The 15,683-nt window shown below is 39.6% G+C and overlaps 1 protein-coding gene across 7 annotated transcripts in view; it reads left to right on the top strand.

Annotated features, from left to right (window-relative positions):
* The window catches only part of FAM13B (family with sequence similarity 13 member B), a 98,454-nt gene that overhangs the window by 13,564 nt on the left and 69,207 nt on the right, over positions 1-15,683 (top strand). For 4 of the 7 annotated variants that reach the window (XM_010344497.3, XM_010344496.3, XM_010344495.3 and 1 more), the window contains exons 2-6: positions 1,303-1,469; positions 3,033-3,224; positions 3,670-3,882; positions 11,716-11,893; positions 12,184-12,325. In XM_010344497.3, coding sequence (XP_010342799.1) covers positions 3,068-3,224; positions 3,670-3,882; positions 11,716-11,893; positions 12,184-12,325 — 690 coding nt within the window. In that variant the 5' untranslated portion in view covers positions 1,303-1,469; positions 3,033-3,067. The other 3 variants (XM_039475355.2, XM_039475324.2, XM_074379897.1) reach the window with 2 other exon arrangements.

Here is a 15,683-nt window from a genome sequence, read left to right as displayed (position 1 = left end):
CTCTAAACAATCTAATTTTAAAGTTGTTTTCAAATGAATAGATAGGTAGATAAACTGCATGTTTTAGCAGGCATTTCAGGATGTTTTGCAAGTAATCATTTACTAAAAGATTTGTTGTGGGGATGTGGTTTTCCTTCCCCTTAGTTTTTAATGTTCCTCCTGGAGGTGTATGTTACTAATAACACTTCTTGAAAAACCACACTGATTGATAGTACTCTTTTGTTTACCTGAAGCTTGTTGGGTAGAGTCCTGCAGTGTAGTTTCCTGAACTTATTAAAAGCTTTGTAAATAGATTACTAGAATTCATAGAGGATAATGATACCATTAGAATTCACAGAGGATGATGAGACCAAGTATTAAACATTTTGCCAGACAAGTTCTTCTGTCTCACCCCAGCCTAATTGCTGGTCTTTTAGCATTATGCCAAGAAGAGAGGAGACTGGTTCTTTGTCTACTATATACATATGTTATCTCAGTTAAACTTAACACCTGTACAGGTATTACATTTTTTTTTTGAGACAGGATCTCACTTTGTTGCCCAGGCTGGAGTGCAGTGGTGCAATCACAATTCATTGCAGCCTCTACCTCCTGGCAGAAGGGATCCTCCCACCTTGGTCTCCCAAAGTGCTGGCATTATAGCCATGAGCCAGTGCACCTGGCCTGTACAGGTAGTTTCTTAATTTTATGTAAAGAAACCTAGGCTCAGAGACATGGAAGTTGTTCACTGTCATGTATCTACAAAATGGTGGAGTTAGTATTTGAATCTAAACCTTTCTGGGTCTGTTCTTTTTGCTCTTTTCCAACATATGCTATTGCTTCTCTAGATTAGGGAGCTCAGACAACCACTATGTTGTATATAAAGAAAAGAAGAAAGAACTTAAGTATAGTACCAAGCTTAAATTATGTCTTTGATTGTTTGATCTTTTGAAAATACTTCCATGTTTAGTTCTGAGTATATGAGGAAATGAGGAAGGAATGGGATGGGGTAGGGTGAGTGCACACAATTGAGGAAAAGGGATTATTTGAATGGTGTAGTTCTTGAAGATGTGTCCTGTTCCATATCCTCCTTTTCAATTCATTTATTTACTTATCTTCAGCAGAAAGATTCTTCTCCAGTTTTCTATCATCATCTGAAACCTTTTCAAGGTTTTGCCTTTAGGTTACAAATAGGTTTTTCAGGCAGAAGAATATCTTTCAATATAGTTAACCTCTTAAGAGGACTTTACTGCTGCTGCTATTAATAGTCTCTTCTGACAGTTAAAGATATTGTAGGAAATTGAAATACTTGTTTTTGTCTTGTAGATTAACTGCTGAAGTACTGATCGAGTTCTGCATTTCTTCAATGAGGAACTACAGGCTGATCTTCTGCCATAATCTCAAACAGCCATAAATGACAAAGGAATGCTTGCTCAGTGAGGGTAGCTGGTGCAGAAGCCATTTTTTAAACTTAGGTATTTAAGTACTGAAAGGTAAGTTTTCAAAATGGTAACTATCGTGCTCTATAAATCCATAGAGATTTTGGAACTTGTCCCCTGTAGCTACTATCTGATTTAACTTGAGGTTTTGTAGTTCTTAACTGGCACCAGATATATTGAGGAATGGATGTTGCTTATCTGAGACTCTTTAAATGTATGGCATTTTGCTGTCCCTAAGTTAATTTTTTCTTTTCCTTTAAGTTGGCTGCATTGTTTTCTAGTCATGTTGTGACACTCTACCAGTAGGTATACATTTGATCCAGTGGACCTTATTTTTGTAAACTTAAGAATTTTAGTAGACTTATCTTTGTGATTTACTGTCCTTCTCTTGCAGTGAGAAAGAAATTGTTTATCTTGTGTGATGGAAAAAAGACCAGGTGGTGTCATTTTGTTCGTTATCAACCTTTGAGTTTTTCTTTCTTTTGCAAATACTCTTTTCCTACATAAAGTAATAAATATAGTGTGTTTACTTTAGAAAACAAATTTTTCTTGGGATTACTTGTTCTCTGATGTGTCAGATATTGGAAATGGCCATCTGAGACATTGTTTTCTCCCACTTCTTTACTGACCACAATTCCTGCAAAATTAGGGCAAGTAACTATTTCTTCTGAACCGGATGGCTCTAACAATTTTTCTTTTGGATAATTATGAAATAACAGTGTTGAAGCCAGGCACCGTGCCTCATGCCTGTAATCCCAGCACTTTGGGAGGCCAAGGTGGGCAGATCACCTGAGGTTGGGAGTTCAAGACCAGCCTGGCCAACATGGTGAAACCCCATCTGTAGTAAAAATACAAAATAAGCTGGGCATGGTGGCTCGTGCCTGTAATCCCAGCTACATGGGAGGCTGAGGCAGGAGAATCGCTTGAACCCAGGAGGTTGCAGTGTGCCGAGGTGGCACCATTGCACTCCAGCCTGGGCAAAAATAATCAAACTCTATCTCAAAAAAAGGAGTAGCAGTGTTGATAAAAGGACATCTCTTATTGAAAGTTGATGTCCAAACTTGAAAAATTTCTTTTTTATAAAAATGTGTTATAGCTGCTCTGTCATGTAGAAATAAGAACTTGTTAATCTTGTTCTTATTAGCCCATCATTTATAAAAAGTGGTTATTAGATCATCACTTTTTAAAAAGGATTCTCTCCTGTTTGGGTTTATGCGGGGTTAGATGAACTTTACATGGCACAGTCCAGAATGGGTTTGGATTTACCTGTGTCATTAATAGGCTCGTTCAGCAAAGGTTTTCTTGGAGCCAAATTTGGTCCTTAATTTGTCTTTGAGACAATGTCTCTTGCTAAATCTTGGATGATTAACTTTGCTATTGTTGTTAAGTATGCAAGCACTAAAGGGAGCATTCAGCAATAACTGTTCGTAATAGGGAATATGTTTAGGTAATTATACTGAACATCATCTGTAGAACACACTATAGGCCTGATAACTGGAACATACTTAAATAGATGAGAACACATTCAGGTGTAAAGCATTTTTCTTTAATGTATCTAGTCATATTGCCACCTGTTAATCATTATAGTCTTTTTTTTTTTTGTCTTTCGTTTGGCAGAAAAGACAGCTTTGATATCTGGCTGCAAAAAAGATATGAGGAAGAGCTCCTCCCCTTCCTTGAGTAACTGCAACTCCGTTCTTGCTAACAAAATATTTGGAATTCCACTTGATGAGCTGCAGCAGGGAGGACATCCAGACAATGAGGTTCCATTCATAGTCCGCCACGTTGTGGACTATATTGAGGAACATGGTATACATTTCCTTACTTTGAGGGCTAGCTTTTGTTTTAATAAACACAACTTACCCTTTTTGACCTTGGATTTTTAATTTTTTGGTTTTTTTTTAGTATGGAAAGTCCAAAACATAGGAAAAACTAGGAATTCTTTTTAATGTTTTAGTGTGATTTTTACTTAAATTCATATACTTGGAAATGACAGTTGCCTAGCCTAGAACAAATTTTAGTGGGGGTGATAGGAATATATTTAATGGATATAAGGGGTGGGATAAAATAGAATATCCCTCAGAACAGAGATAATATGTTTCTAGATGTATGATTTGAAGGTTTTTAGTCAAATCATGGGAGCCAAGAAAGGCTTTCCAAAAGCACGAGTATTTTAAGTTAATTGGAGAATGAATATATATGGTCAAGCAATTGACATTGCAGCGCATTTAATAATTGCCTTGAACTAATGTAGGAGGTCTGGAGCAACAAGGACTTTTTCAAGTCAATGGAAATGCTGAGACAGTGGAGTGGCTTCGGCAGAGATACGACAGTGGAGAAGAGGTGGATTTGGTTAAGGAAGCAGATGTTCCCTCAGCTATTAGCCTTCTTAGATTTTTTCTTCAAGAACTTCCTGAACCTGTTATCCCTGGCAGTTTACATATTCACTTGATGCAGCTTTCTCAAGGTAACATAATGTAATACTTATCAGTAGGTCATTTATTGTTAATTTCATAGTCTTTACCTTTTAGAAATCTTGACATGTAAGCAGTTAAGTGTAGTATTTTAGATATTAATTTGTTATTTTCTCATTTGCTTTTTGGGGTTATATGATCTTGTCAAGGGAAATGCAACTTCCTGGATCCCTCTAGTCCCATTTACTTTTGTGATTGGTCTTACTAGCCTAAGATACAGGGTGAAGAGGAAAAGGAGGAGACAAGAACAAGGAGTAGGAGGGTCATCAAAAAAAGAGAAAATTATGTAAGGTAATGCGTGTGGTGGCATAATGTCCTATAGTAGCCAAAGGTGTTGCTTAGTGGTGATACTACTAATATTAGGGTTACTTATCCCTGGTTTGGTAGAATTTCCTAGCAAAAGAGCAAGAAGACAACTTTGATTCTAGGCTTGGAATATACCTAAAGCTTGATCTTGGATGCTTACCTAAAGGAAATGAATATCAAATTGAACATCAAACTCTGAGCCAAAGAAACAAAAAAAGATTTATCTTTGTCGGGTTTTTTTGGTGGTGACTAAAAGTAGTGCTTAGCTAGAGCTGAATAGGTACAGGAAAAATAATGGTACAGGCAGCAGAAAGGTAAAAGAACCAAGAAGTGATGTAAGGCTTCTGTTCCTAGAGCCAAATGGTATTCATGTGTATGTAATGGAGGGACATGCTTTATTATATAGGGAAAATGTGTAAAGTTGGCATATAACATTATATTTCTTGAATTTTAAAATTACCTTTTTAGGCTTTCTTGGTATTACGGAGTTCAATTATTTTCGAATGGGGGCTTCTAAAGCAATTCAGTTATGCTAAGAATTATAACTACTTCCTTATACCTATCTATGTCACAGCTGGGCATTCTATAATATGTGTGTATATATCCTTAAGTATTATGTTGTCAGAGAAAGTGTATTTTCTTTTGAAAGTGTTTATCCATCTTTTTCTTAAATTTTAAACTCCTATAAGCCTAAATTAGTTAGGTATCTCAGATTTATATATAAAAGTCAATGCAAAGACATTCTGTGACCCTCTTACACAAGTTTTCTGTGCAGCTAAATCATAAGGCTCACTGAACTTAACCTGATTCACTTCTGTTCTTTTACTCCATAACGTGGATCAAAAAACAGGTTTCAGAACGAAATGTTATTAGTAAGGCTACCCTTTTTTCAAAATATCACTTTAAGTTTTCTCCCTCCAAATACTACATTTTTTTGTTTTGAATTTTTGAATCCATTTTATTCTTACAGGAATTTTTCAAATGTTTATATTGAGACACCTAATAAGCATTTTGCTTTTATTTTTTTATTTTTAAAATTATTTTTATTTTATTTTTTTGAGGTGAATTTTACTCTTGTTGCCTGGATCCCTCTAGTCCCATTTACTTTTGATTGGTCTGGAATGCAGTGGTGCATCCTGGCTCACTGCAACCTCTGCCTCCCAGGTTCAATTGATTCTCCTGCCTCAGCCTCCTGAGTAGTTGGGATTACAGGCATGCACCACCATGCCCGGCTAGTTTTGTATCTTTAGTAGAGATGGGGTTTCTCCATGGAGGTCAGGCTGGCCTCGAACTCCTGACCTCAGGTGATCCACCCACCTTGGCCTCCCAAAGTGCTGGGATTACAGGTGTGAGTCATTTTGCCCGGCCTTTTTTATTTTTATTTTTTGAGGTGGCATCTTGCTCTGTCACCCAGGTTGGAGTTCAGTGGTGCCATCTCAGCTCGCTGGAACTTCTGCCCCCAAGGGTCAAGTGATTCTTCTACCTCAGCCTCCCAAGTAGCTGGGACTACAGGCGCCACCATGCCCAGCTAATTTTTGTGTTTTTTTAGTGGAGATGGGGTTTCACCATATTGGCCGGGCTATTCTTGAACTCCTGACCTCGTGATCCACCTGCTTCGGCCTCCCAAAGTGCTGGGAGTACAGGCATGAGCCATCGTGCCCGGCTGCATTTTGCATTTATTAAATATGAACGGAAATCGATGCGATAAAAATTTTTTGAGCCTTTTAAAATAACTCTAGAGCTATTCTCTTTATAGTGATAGGTTTACTGTTCCCTCTGTTAGCTGAATTGCAGACACATATTTAAAGTTGCAAGAGTCATATAATCTTTCAGTCCTGAATGAAAATTTTTAAATTAATAGTTTGAATGAGATTTAATGGAAGCAAAGTCATGGACTCACTGATTCTATCTATCAGAAGCTATTTATTTTTCACTGGGATCATAATTTCAATTGGTTTTCTTTTATTTATTTATTGTTGTTTTTTGTTTTTGAAATGGTCTTGCTGTGTTGCCCAGGCTGGAGTGCAGTGGTGTGTTCCTAGCTTGCTACAGACTTGATATCCAGGGCTCAAGTGATCCTCCCACCTCAGCTTCCTGAGTAGTTGGGACTACAGCCGTGTACCACCATGGCTGGCTAATTTTTAAAATTTTTTATTTTTTGTAGAGACAAGATCTTGCTTTGTTGCCCAGGCAGGTCTTGAACTCCCGAGCTCAAGCGATCCCGTCTCAGCTTCCCAAAGCACTGGGATTACAGGTGTAAGCCATTGTATCTGGCCTTGTTTTCATTTAAAATTATGACGACATCATCTACTATGTTGACATCCATGGAATTACAGCACGCATCTTATTAATTATTCTTATGTTAACATTCACTTGTGAAGAAATTTAAAATATGCAAAAATGCTTATGGTCCATAAGTGCTCATTAGCATGTGTATGTATGCACATGTACTTACATATATACCCATTTCTTTAATAGCTATGCAGCTAGGTATGGTAGTATTTGAGGTGATATTTGCATTTATGTTGTAATATCATCTGTATGTTCACTCTTCAGTCATTCTTTTGGGAAAGTGTCTAGATCTCTGAACAAAGATTCCTTTTTCCTTCTTCTTCTTTTTTTTTTTTAAATAGAGATGGGGTTTCACCATATTGGTCAGGCTGGTCTCGAACTCTGAACCTCAGGTGATCCACCTGCCTTGGCCTCCCAAAGTGCTAGGATTACAGGCATGAGCCACCTCGCCTGGCCCTTCCTCCCTTCATTTATTGTAGATAATTTTGTTTGTTTCTTTTATTTATTTTTATTTTTTTATTTTTTATTTATTTATTATTTATTTATTTATTTTATTTTTTTTGAGACGGAGTTTTGCTCTTGTTACCCAGGCTGGAGTGCAATGGCGCGATCTCGGCTCACCGCAACCTCCGCCTTCTGGGTTCAGGCAGTTCTCCTGCCTCAGCCTCCTGAGTAGCTGGGATTACAGGCACGCGCCACCATGCCCAGCTAATTTTTTGTATTTTTAGTAGAGACGGGGTTTCACCATGTTGACCGGGATGGTCTCGATCTCTTGACCTTGTGATCCACCCGCCTCGGCCTCCCAAAGTGCTGGGATTACAGGCTTGAGCCACCGCGCCCGGCACTATTTTTTATTTTTTTTTTAAGACGGAGTTTTGCCCTTGTTACCCAGGCTGGAGTGCAATGGCGCGATCTTGGCTCACCGCAACCTCCGCCTCCTGGGTTCAGGCAATTCTCCTGCCTCAGCCTCTTGAGTAGCTGGGATTACAGGCACACGCCACCATGCCCAGCTAATTTTTAGTATTTTTAGTAGAGACAGGGTTTCACCATGTTGACCAGGATGGCCTCCATCTCTTGACCTCGTGATCCACCCACCTCAGCCTCCCATAGTGCTGGGATTACAGGCTTCAGCCACCGTGCCCGGCCTGTTTCTTTTATTTTTTGAGACAGTCTTGCTCTGTCATGAGGCTGGAGTGCAGTGGCACAGTCTTGGCCCCCTGCAACCTCTGCCTCCCAGGTTCAAGTGATTCTTGTGCTTCAGCCTCCTCAGTAGCTGGAACTACAGGCATGTGCCACCATACCTGGCTAATGTTTGTGTTTTTGGTTGAGATGGGATTTTACCATGTTGGCCAGGCTGGCCTTGAACTCCTGACCTCAAGTGATCCACCCACCTTGGCCTCCCAAAGTGCTGGGTTTACAGGCATGAGCCACAGCACCCAGCTGTAGATAAATAATATGATATTATTTTAATGTTTACAAATACACGGCAGAGTTACTGCTTTTAAGATCGTGGAGGAAGCCTTGTTGCAGTTGTATTTCAGCTTTTGTTTTTAAAAAGTGTTTTCATTTTTCTGTGGTAGCAGGACAGTGCATTCACTGGTGTGGTTAAAACTTGTATTTAGACTAGGGTTTCACAGCCTTGGTGCTGTTGATTTGGGGCTGGATAATTTTTTGTGATGGGGGGTTGTGTACTGTAGGATGTTTAGCAGCATCCCTGACCTCTACCAAAGGCACTGTCTTCCTTAAAGTCATGACAACCATTCATTGTCAAATGTTGACAATTCCTGGTTTAGAACATAATTGTTAGTCCAATGGCTTATATGTTGTGTTTTTGTAGAAAACATAACCAGCAGTTTTGTGGATTAGTTAGAACATTTCCCAAAAATGTTACAGTACTTGAAGGAATTGTTAGGGGAAACCTCCCATACATTATTTTTTCTGGATATGATTTAACTAGAAAGTAGACTCCAAAGGAAAGAAATTTAAGCAAGTATGTATATATTTAGTGTATTTTGAAAAGCTTCTCTGCCTTATTTGAAGACTTTAGAAACAGGCCTGTGTAGATATAAATGTGTAGTAGAAAGGTACCCAAACAACTTTGGATAATGTGGCTAGTATTTCAAACAAAAACAGTATTGCCCACAAGCTCATCACCTCATCAAGTCAAATGGTGTAGTAAGTTCAACATCTTTTTTCAGATATTGTGCATTCATTTAGTGAATTCAACTAATGTTTATTGAACATCCGCTGTATGCTAGGCATTGCTCTAGATCAGCAGTCCCCAACTTTTTTGACACCAGGGATGGGTTTTGTGGAAGACATTTTTTCCACTGATGGGAAGGGGGAATGGTTTTGGGATGAAACTGTTTCAACTCAGATCGTTAGGCATTAGATTCTCATAAAGAATGTACAACCTAGTTCCCTTGCATGCACAGTTCACAGTAGCATTCCTGCTCCTATGAGAATCTGACTCGCTGCTCACCCCCTGCTGTGTGGCCCAGTTCCTAACAGGCCACAGACGGGTCCGCAGCCCCGGTTGGGGACCCTTGCTCCAGATGCTGAGAATTCAGCACTGAAAAAAGCTAGATGAAAATATCTGCCTCATGGTTGGGCATGGTGGTTCACGCCTGTAATCCTAGCACTTTGGGAGGCTGAGGCGGGAGGATCGCTTTAGCCTAGAAGTTCTAGATCAGGCTGAGCAACATAGGGAGACCCTGTCTCTGCAAAAACTTCAAAAATTAGCCAGCTGTGGTGGCATTTGCTTGTGGTTCTAGCTACTTAGGAGGTTGATGTGGGATGATTGTTTGTGCCTGGGAGGTTGAGGCTGCAGTGACCCTCCGTGGTCATGCCTCTCCACCCTACCCTGGAGCAACAGCCTGTGTCAAAGAAAAAAGAAATCCTGCCTTAACAGAACTAAAATGCTATAGGGGATAAGGGAAGATGGATAAATAGATGATAAAAATAAACCTATGAATGGGTATGCTAGATAATAAGTGCCACAGAGCTGGAGACAATGTTAGGTAGAATTTGTCAGTGTTGATTGTTATCTTCGTTATATTGATAATATTAACTGCTTGCTTTTTTTTTTTTTTTTTTTTTTTTGAGACGGAGTTTCGCTCCTGTTACCCAGGTTGGAGTGCAATGGCGCGATCTCGGCTCACCGCAACCTCCGCCTCCTGGGTTCAGGCAATTCTCCTGCCTCAGCCTCCTGAGTAGCTGGGATTACAGGCACGCGCCACCATGCCCAGCTAATTTTTTGCACCTTTAGTAGAGACGGGGTTTCACCATGTTGACCAGGATGGTCTCGATCTCTTGACCTCGTGATCCACCCGCCTCGGCCTCCCAAAGTGCTGGGATTACAGGCTTGAGCCACCGTGCCCGGCCTAACTGCTTGCATTTTTAATATGTGATTTTCTAAAATGATCCTTTTCTGCTGAATGCTTAGGTTGTTAAAATTTCAGTTATAGGTACAGTGATTTAAACATAAATCCAGGGACTATTCCATCCAATTTTAAAATTGAAGTACTGGTGCATTTGAATGGACAGTTGGTAATATTGTAAAGTATAGAAGAGTTGTTATTGGTTGCATTTTAAATTTTAAGTAAAACTCATGTGACTGTAGCCTTTCTTGATAAACTTTTATTTATTTATTTATTTTTTAAGACAGTGTCTCTCTCCATCACCAGGCACCAGGCTGGAGTACAGTGGCATGATCTCGGCTCACTGCAACCTCTGCCTCCCGGGTTCAAGCAATTCTCCTGCCTCGTAGCTGCGACTACAGGCACGTGCCACCATGCCCAATTTTTTTTTTTTTTTTTTTTTTTTTTTGGTAGAGATGGGGTTTCACCATGTTGGCCAGGATGGTCTCAATCTCTTGACCTTGTGATCTGCCTGCCCTGGCCTCCCAGAGTGCTGGGATTACAGGTGTGAGCAACTGTGCCAGGCTGTCCTTTCTTGATAAACTTAAAATTTTTTTTCTTTTTTTTTTTTTTGATTTTCGAGATAGGGTCTCACTCTGTCACCCAGGTACAGTGGCGTGATCTTGACTAACTACAACCTCTGCCTCTCAGGCTCAAGCCATCTTCTCACCTTAGCCTCCTGAATAGCTGGGACCACATGTGTGTGCCAGTACACCCAGCTAGTTTTTGTATTTTTGGTAGAGGTGGGATTTCGCCGTGTTGCCCAGGCTGGTCTCGAGCTCCTGAGCTCAGGCAATATGCCTGCCTCAGCTTCCCAAAGTTCCGGGATTACAGGCGCGAGCCACTGTACCAGGCCAAAATTTTTTCTTAAACGTAGTACTGGAGTTATATTTCCTGATGATCTTTTTAGACTAGTATTATTTAGCAGAGATGGCTAATATCATGACCATAACCTTTTACCAAGAGTTTTTCAATAAAATAATTTTAAGAACCTGGGGAAAATACAAAATGAAACATAATTGAGTTGGTTTTTACTCATGAAGCAATAAATCACTTCATTTTGAGAGGACCTCTGAGCACTTATTTCTCCCAAATGGGATCCTCACCAATCAAGTGGGATTAATATGGGTCTAGTTTCTGTTAATGAAAACTCATTGACATGATAAATACGAGGCTTAACCTTGTGATAAAGTTTACTTGATAAGCAGAAACCAACATCAATTTAGAGTAGAAAAACAGAGGAGAAATGAAAGACCTTTTAATTTAGTTCTGCTGATATTGAAGTTAATTGTTCATTTCAGGAAACCAGAAGAAAATCACTCTGTTACCTTGTTCGTTCCTTGTTTTTCATTTCATCCAAGCTGAAAGATACCACTGATACTATTAGCCCCTCAAATTGTATCTCTGCTTTGCTCCCTAGTGGTTTGTATTGACTGGCATGGCCAGTGCATTTTGACTTCTTAGAGTTGGCACTAGTGTGGAAACACAGGTACCTTCATGCTGGAGACAGTAGGATGAGAATTAAAAAAAAAAAAACTAGAGAATTGGAGCCAATGAGTAATAGATGAGGAAAACATCCTCCAGCAATTAAGGGGTTGAGTTCCTTTTTTCCAGTTCCCCCTCTCCACCTCTTCTTCATTTCATAAGTGAAATGCAAAGCCCTAAGGCATTTGGCCCCAGTAGAGGAAGTGAAGAGGTTTTGAATTGTCATAGTAAAAAGGTGATGTGGGTGGAGTAATGTGAACCTGGCAAAATATCAGAGCTTTGCTTTTTACTTTATTAAAAAAAAACTGTCATTATGTTTTATAGATTATAATAATGAAGATGAATTTGGAAGAAAGTTGAGGTTCCTCTTGCAACAGCTTCCACCTGTTAATTACAGTTTGTTAAAGTTTCTGTGTAGATTTTTAGCCAACGTAGCATCACATCATGAAGAAATTTGGTCTGCAGAGTCTTTGGCTGCTGTCTTTGGGCCAGATGTCTTCCAGTAAGTTGTTTGAAAAATTTTTGTTTAATTTTTAAAAATTAGATATGTAAAATAGAGTCATTATATTGTCTCCCAAGGATCATAGGTTGCTCAACGAACCATTTTTTTTATGCTAGATCTGATTAATTCTTACAGCATTTTTGTGAACAGGGTACAAATTAGGTAGGTAGGTTTTGCAGATGGGAAAATGGAAGCTCAGAATGGTGATATAAGTTGCCCATGTTTATAAAGTGCTTCACTGGTTTTCTTTCAATTTTATCTTTCAATTCAATTTGGACTTTTATTCTTAGCATTTACACAGATGTGGAAGATATGAAAGAGCAAGAAATAGTGAGCAGGATCATGGCTGGACTTCTGGAAAACTACTATGAGTTTTTCGAGAATGAAGAGGAAGATTTTTCATCTAATGATTTGAGTTCAATTACTGAACAGGTGAGACTATTCTATTTGGATGGATACTTTTTTTTTTTTTTTTTTAAGAATAATATGCTCTTAAAGACTTGCCACAGACGTGGAATTTAAGTCCTGACCTAGAAGTAATTATCTTGGTTATTTTTTTTTTTTTTTTTTTTTGAGACGGAGTTTCGCTCTTGTTACCCAGGCTGGAGTGCAATGGCGCGATCTCGGCTCACCGCAACCTCCGCCTCCTGGGTTCAGGCAATTCTCCTGCCTCAGCCTCCTGAGTAGCTGGGATTACAGGCACGCACCACCATGCCCAGCTATTTTTTTGTATTTTTAGTAGAGACGGGGTTTCACCATGTTGACCAGGATGGTCTCGATCTCTTGACCTTGTGATCCACCCGCCTCGGCCTCCCAAAGTGCTGGGATTACAGGCTTGAGCCACCGCGCCCGGCCTATCTTGGTTATTATATGTAATATCAGTAGGTGGCACATTTATGATTTTTTACCCTAAATAACATCCTGTCCTCTGTAATTCAATTAATAAGGAAAAGGCACTGAAATCAGAGTATATGGTAGAGATTTTTTGTTTTTGTTTGTTTTCTAACTATTGTTATTTTGTGAGGATAATGCAGTGTGTTTGTGTTTGTTTTTGTTTTTTTTGCAGAGAAACTTCTAGCATAGAGGAATATAGGCAAGGGGTGAGAAATTTAGAGGGAAAGATTCAGTACAAATTTTTTAAAATTTGAAGTTTTTCTTTAGTAATACAGCAAATTAACACAATGGTAGAATTGTCATTAATGAGAAACATCTGGATATTAATCATTTAAGTGGCAGGTAATTTTTAAGTTCTGGTAACTTTAGATTATTAAAATCTCTTTCTGAGGTTACATTATAATATTTAAAAAAATTGTTTCATTTTTTTATAGAGACAGGGTCTTGCTATGTTGCCAGGCTGGTCTTGAACTCCTGACTTTAAGCAAGCCTTCTGCCTTGGCCTCTGAAAGTGTTGGGATTATAGGCATAAGCCACTGCATTTAGCCACTTATAATCTTGATGGTTGAGACTATACAGGCTCATACTTTGTCCTTTATGAAATGGGAATATTGAAGCTAAGTAATTAGAATTTATTGCAAAGCCATATTAGTCCAGTCTTCTCAGGTTTAAAATTAGTGATTTAGGTCTATGTAGAAGTTTTTCTTCTGCACTTAAGTGGTTTGCCACCAAACTTTTATTAACGTTAAAACCTGTGAAGTCACTTTTTTTTAATGGATAATAATTCACCTGTTTCTTTAAAAAGGTAGAATATATGGTAAAATGTTTTGCTGTCATCCATACTCACTTTTTCCATCTTTCTTTCCTCCCCTTGGTTTATTGTGTTTCCAGTTTTTAAAAGCAAACTAGAAGTAAATATTTTCCGACAGTTTTTTCCCACAAGAAAGTAGCATACTATCCACACTGTTCTGCCCCTTGTTCTGTCTCATCAGTTAACAGTGTGTCTTGGAGATCTTATTAGAATATAGAGAGCACATTATTTTCTTGTAGTTTCCTATTGTGTGTGTAGAATCTTTACAATTTATTTGGTTCATAGTATCAGTCCCCACTTAGAAAGAGGATGGTGCATTCTGGTTTTCTGAGAACAATTTTGGTTTCTATCTGCTTCTGATACAATATTTAGAAGCCACCCTGTTTTAAATGTATTCAGGTTTTCATGGTTGCTTCCCTTCATTTGCTGTGAGATTACAAAACATCATCTTCTGAGAGGTTGTTTATCATACAGATTTTCATTAGTCCTGATAATTCTTATATCTCATTATGTGGATTTGAAGTTTCATTTTCTGGGCAGCCTAACTTTTTTTTTTTGAGATGGAGTTTTGCCCTTGTTACCCAGGCTGGAGTGCAATGGCGCGATCTTGGCTCACCGCAACCTCCGCCTCCTGGGTTCAGGCAATTCTCCTGCCTCAGCCTCCTGAGTAGCTGGGATTACAGGCACATGCCACCATGCCCAGCTAATTTTTTGTATTTTTTTAGTAGAGACGGGGTTTCACCATGTTGACCAGGATGGCCTCGATCTCTTGACTTCGTGATCTGCCCGCCTCGGCCTCCCAAAGTGCTGGGATTACAGGCTTGAGCCACCGCACCCGGCCATGGGCAGCCTAACTTTAAAAGAGTTTTTATGCTTTTGTGAACTTTTTTGAGTAATACTTTTTAATATTTGGGGTTTTTACTTTCTTCAGTTTTTCATGTAAGCATCCATTTACCCCCACCCCCCAGACAGTCTTGCTGTGTCACCCAGGCTGGAGTGTAGTGGCATGATCTAGGCCAGGCGTCCCCAATTACACAGGGCCAGTTCACTGTCCCTCAGACCGTTGGAGGGCCGCCACATACTGTGCTCCTCTCACTGACCACCAATGAAAGAGGTGCCCCTTCCTGAAGTGCGGCGGGGGGCCGGGTAAATGGCCTCAGGGGGCCGCATGCGGCCCATGGGTCGCAATTTGGGGACGCCTGATCTAGGCTCACTGCAGCCTCTGCTTCCCAGGTTCAAGCAGTTCTCCTGCCTCAGCCACCTGAATAGCTGGGATTACAGGCACCTGCCACCATGCCTGGCTAATTTATGTATTTTTAGTAGAGATGGGGTTTCACTATGTTTACCAGGGTGGTCTCAAACTTCTGACTGATCTCAGGTGATCCACCCACCTCGGCCTCCCAAATGCTGGGATTACAGGTGTGAGCCACTGCACCTGTCCATGTAAGCATTTTTATCTTTGACTTTCCCTTCCTTCTCTCCTCCTTCCCTTTCTCCCCTTCTCTTTTTTCTCATTTCTACTTTCTTTCTTCCTTTGCATCTCCTAAGTATCAGGAACTTTAAAGGAACAGGAATAGATGCCAGATTAGAGTTTGCAGTATGTAGACTGAGGATGAATTCTGTGTGTGTGTGTGTGTGTGTGTGTGTATGTAATAAATTAAGTGGGTAGAATTTGTAGCCTGAATTAGTGATACATGGAATTTTGGCACATTTTTTGAGGGGTTCCAGTTATCATATACAGTTCTTGACTTAAAAACTTGATTTAAAGAACTGATACATCTTTTAAATTATTCTTGCTTGAAGCAAAATGACAAAAAGAGGATAAGTAGATGCTTTTTGATGCTCAAAAGAAATCCCACCTATTGGGGAGTTCTGCATGCCACCTTTCTTTTCCTTTTTTTTTTTTTTGAGATGGAGGCTTGCTCTGGTTGCCAGGCTGGAGTGCAGTGTTGCAATCTTGGCTTACTGCAACCTCCACCTCTTGAGTTGAAGTGATTCTTGTGCTTTGCCTCCAAAGTAGCTGGGACTACAATTGCACTGCCAAGCCTGGCGTGTGTGTGTGTATTTTTAGTAGACACTGGACTT

This window comes from Saimiri boliviensis, chromosome 1 (genome assembly GCF_048565385.1).
Source record: "Saimiri boliviensis isolate mSaiBol1 chromosome 1, mSaiBol1.pri, whole genome shotgun sequence".
Taxonomy (NCBI): Eukaryota; Metazoa; Chordata; class Mammalia; order Primates; family Cebidae; genus Saimiri; species Saimiri boliviensis.
The sequence above is the reverse complement of the archived record's forward strand: the minus strand, read 5'-3'. Positions and strand labels throughout refer to the sequence as shown.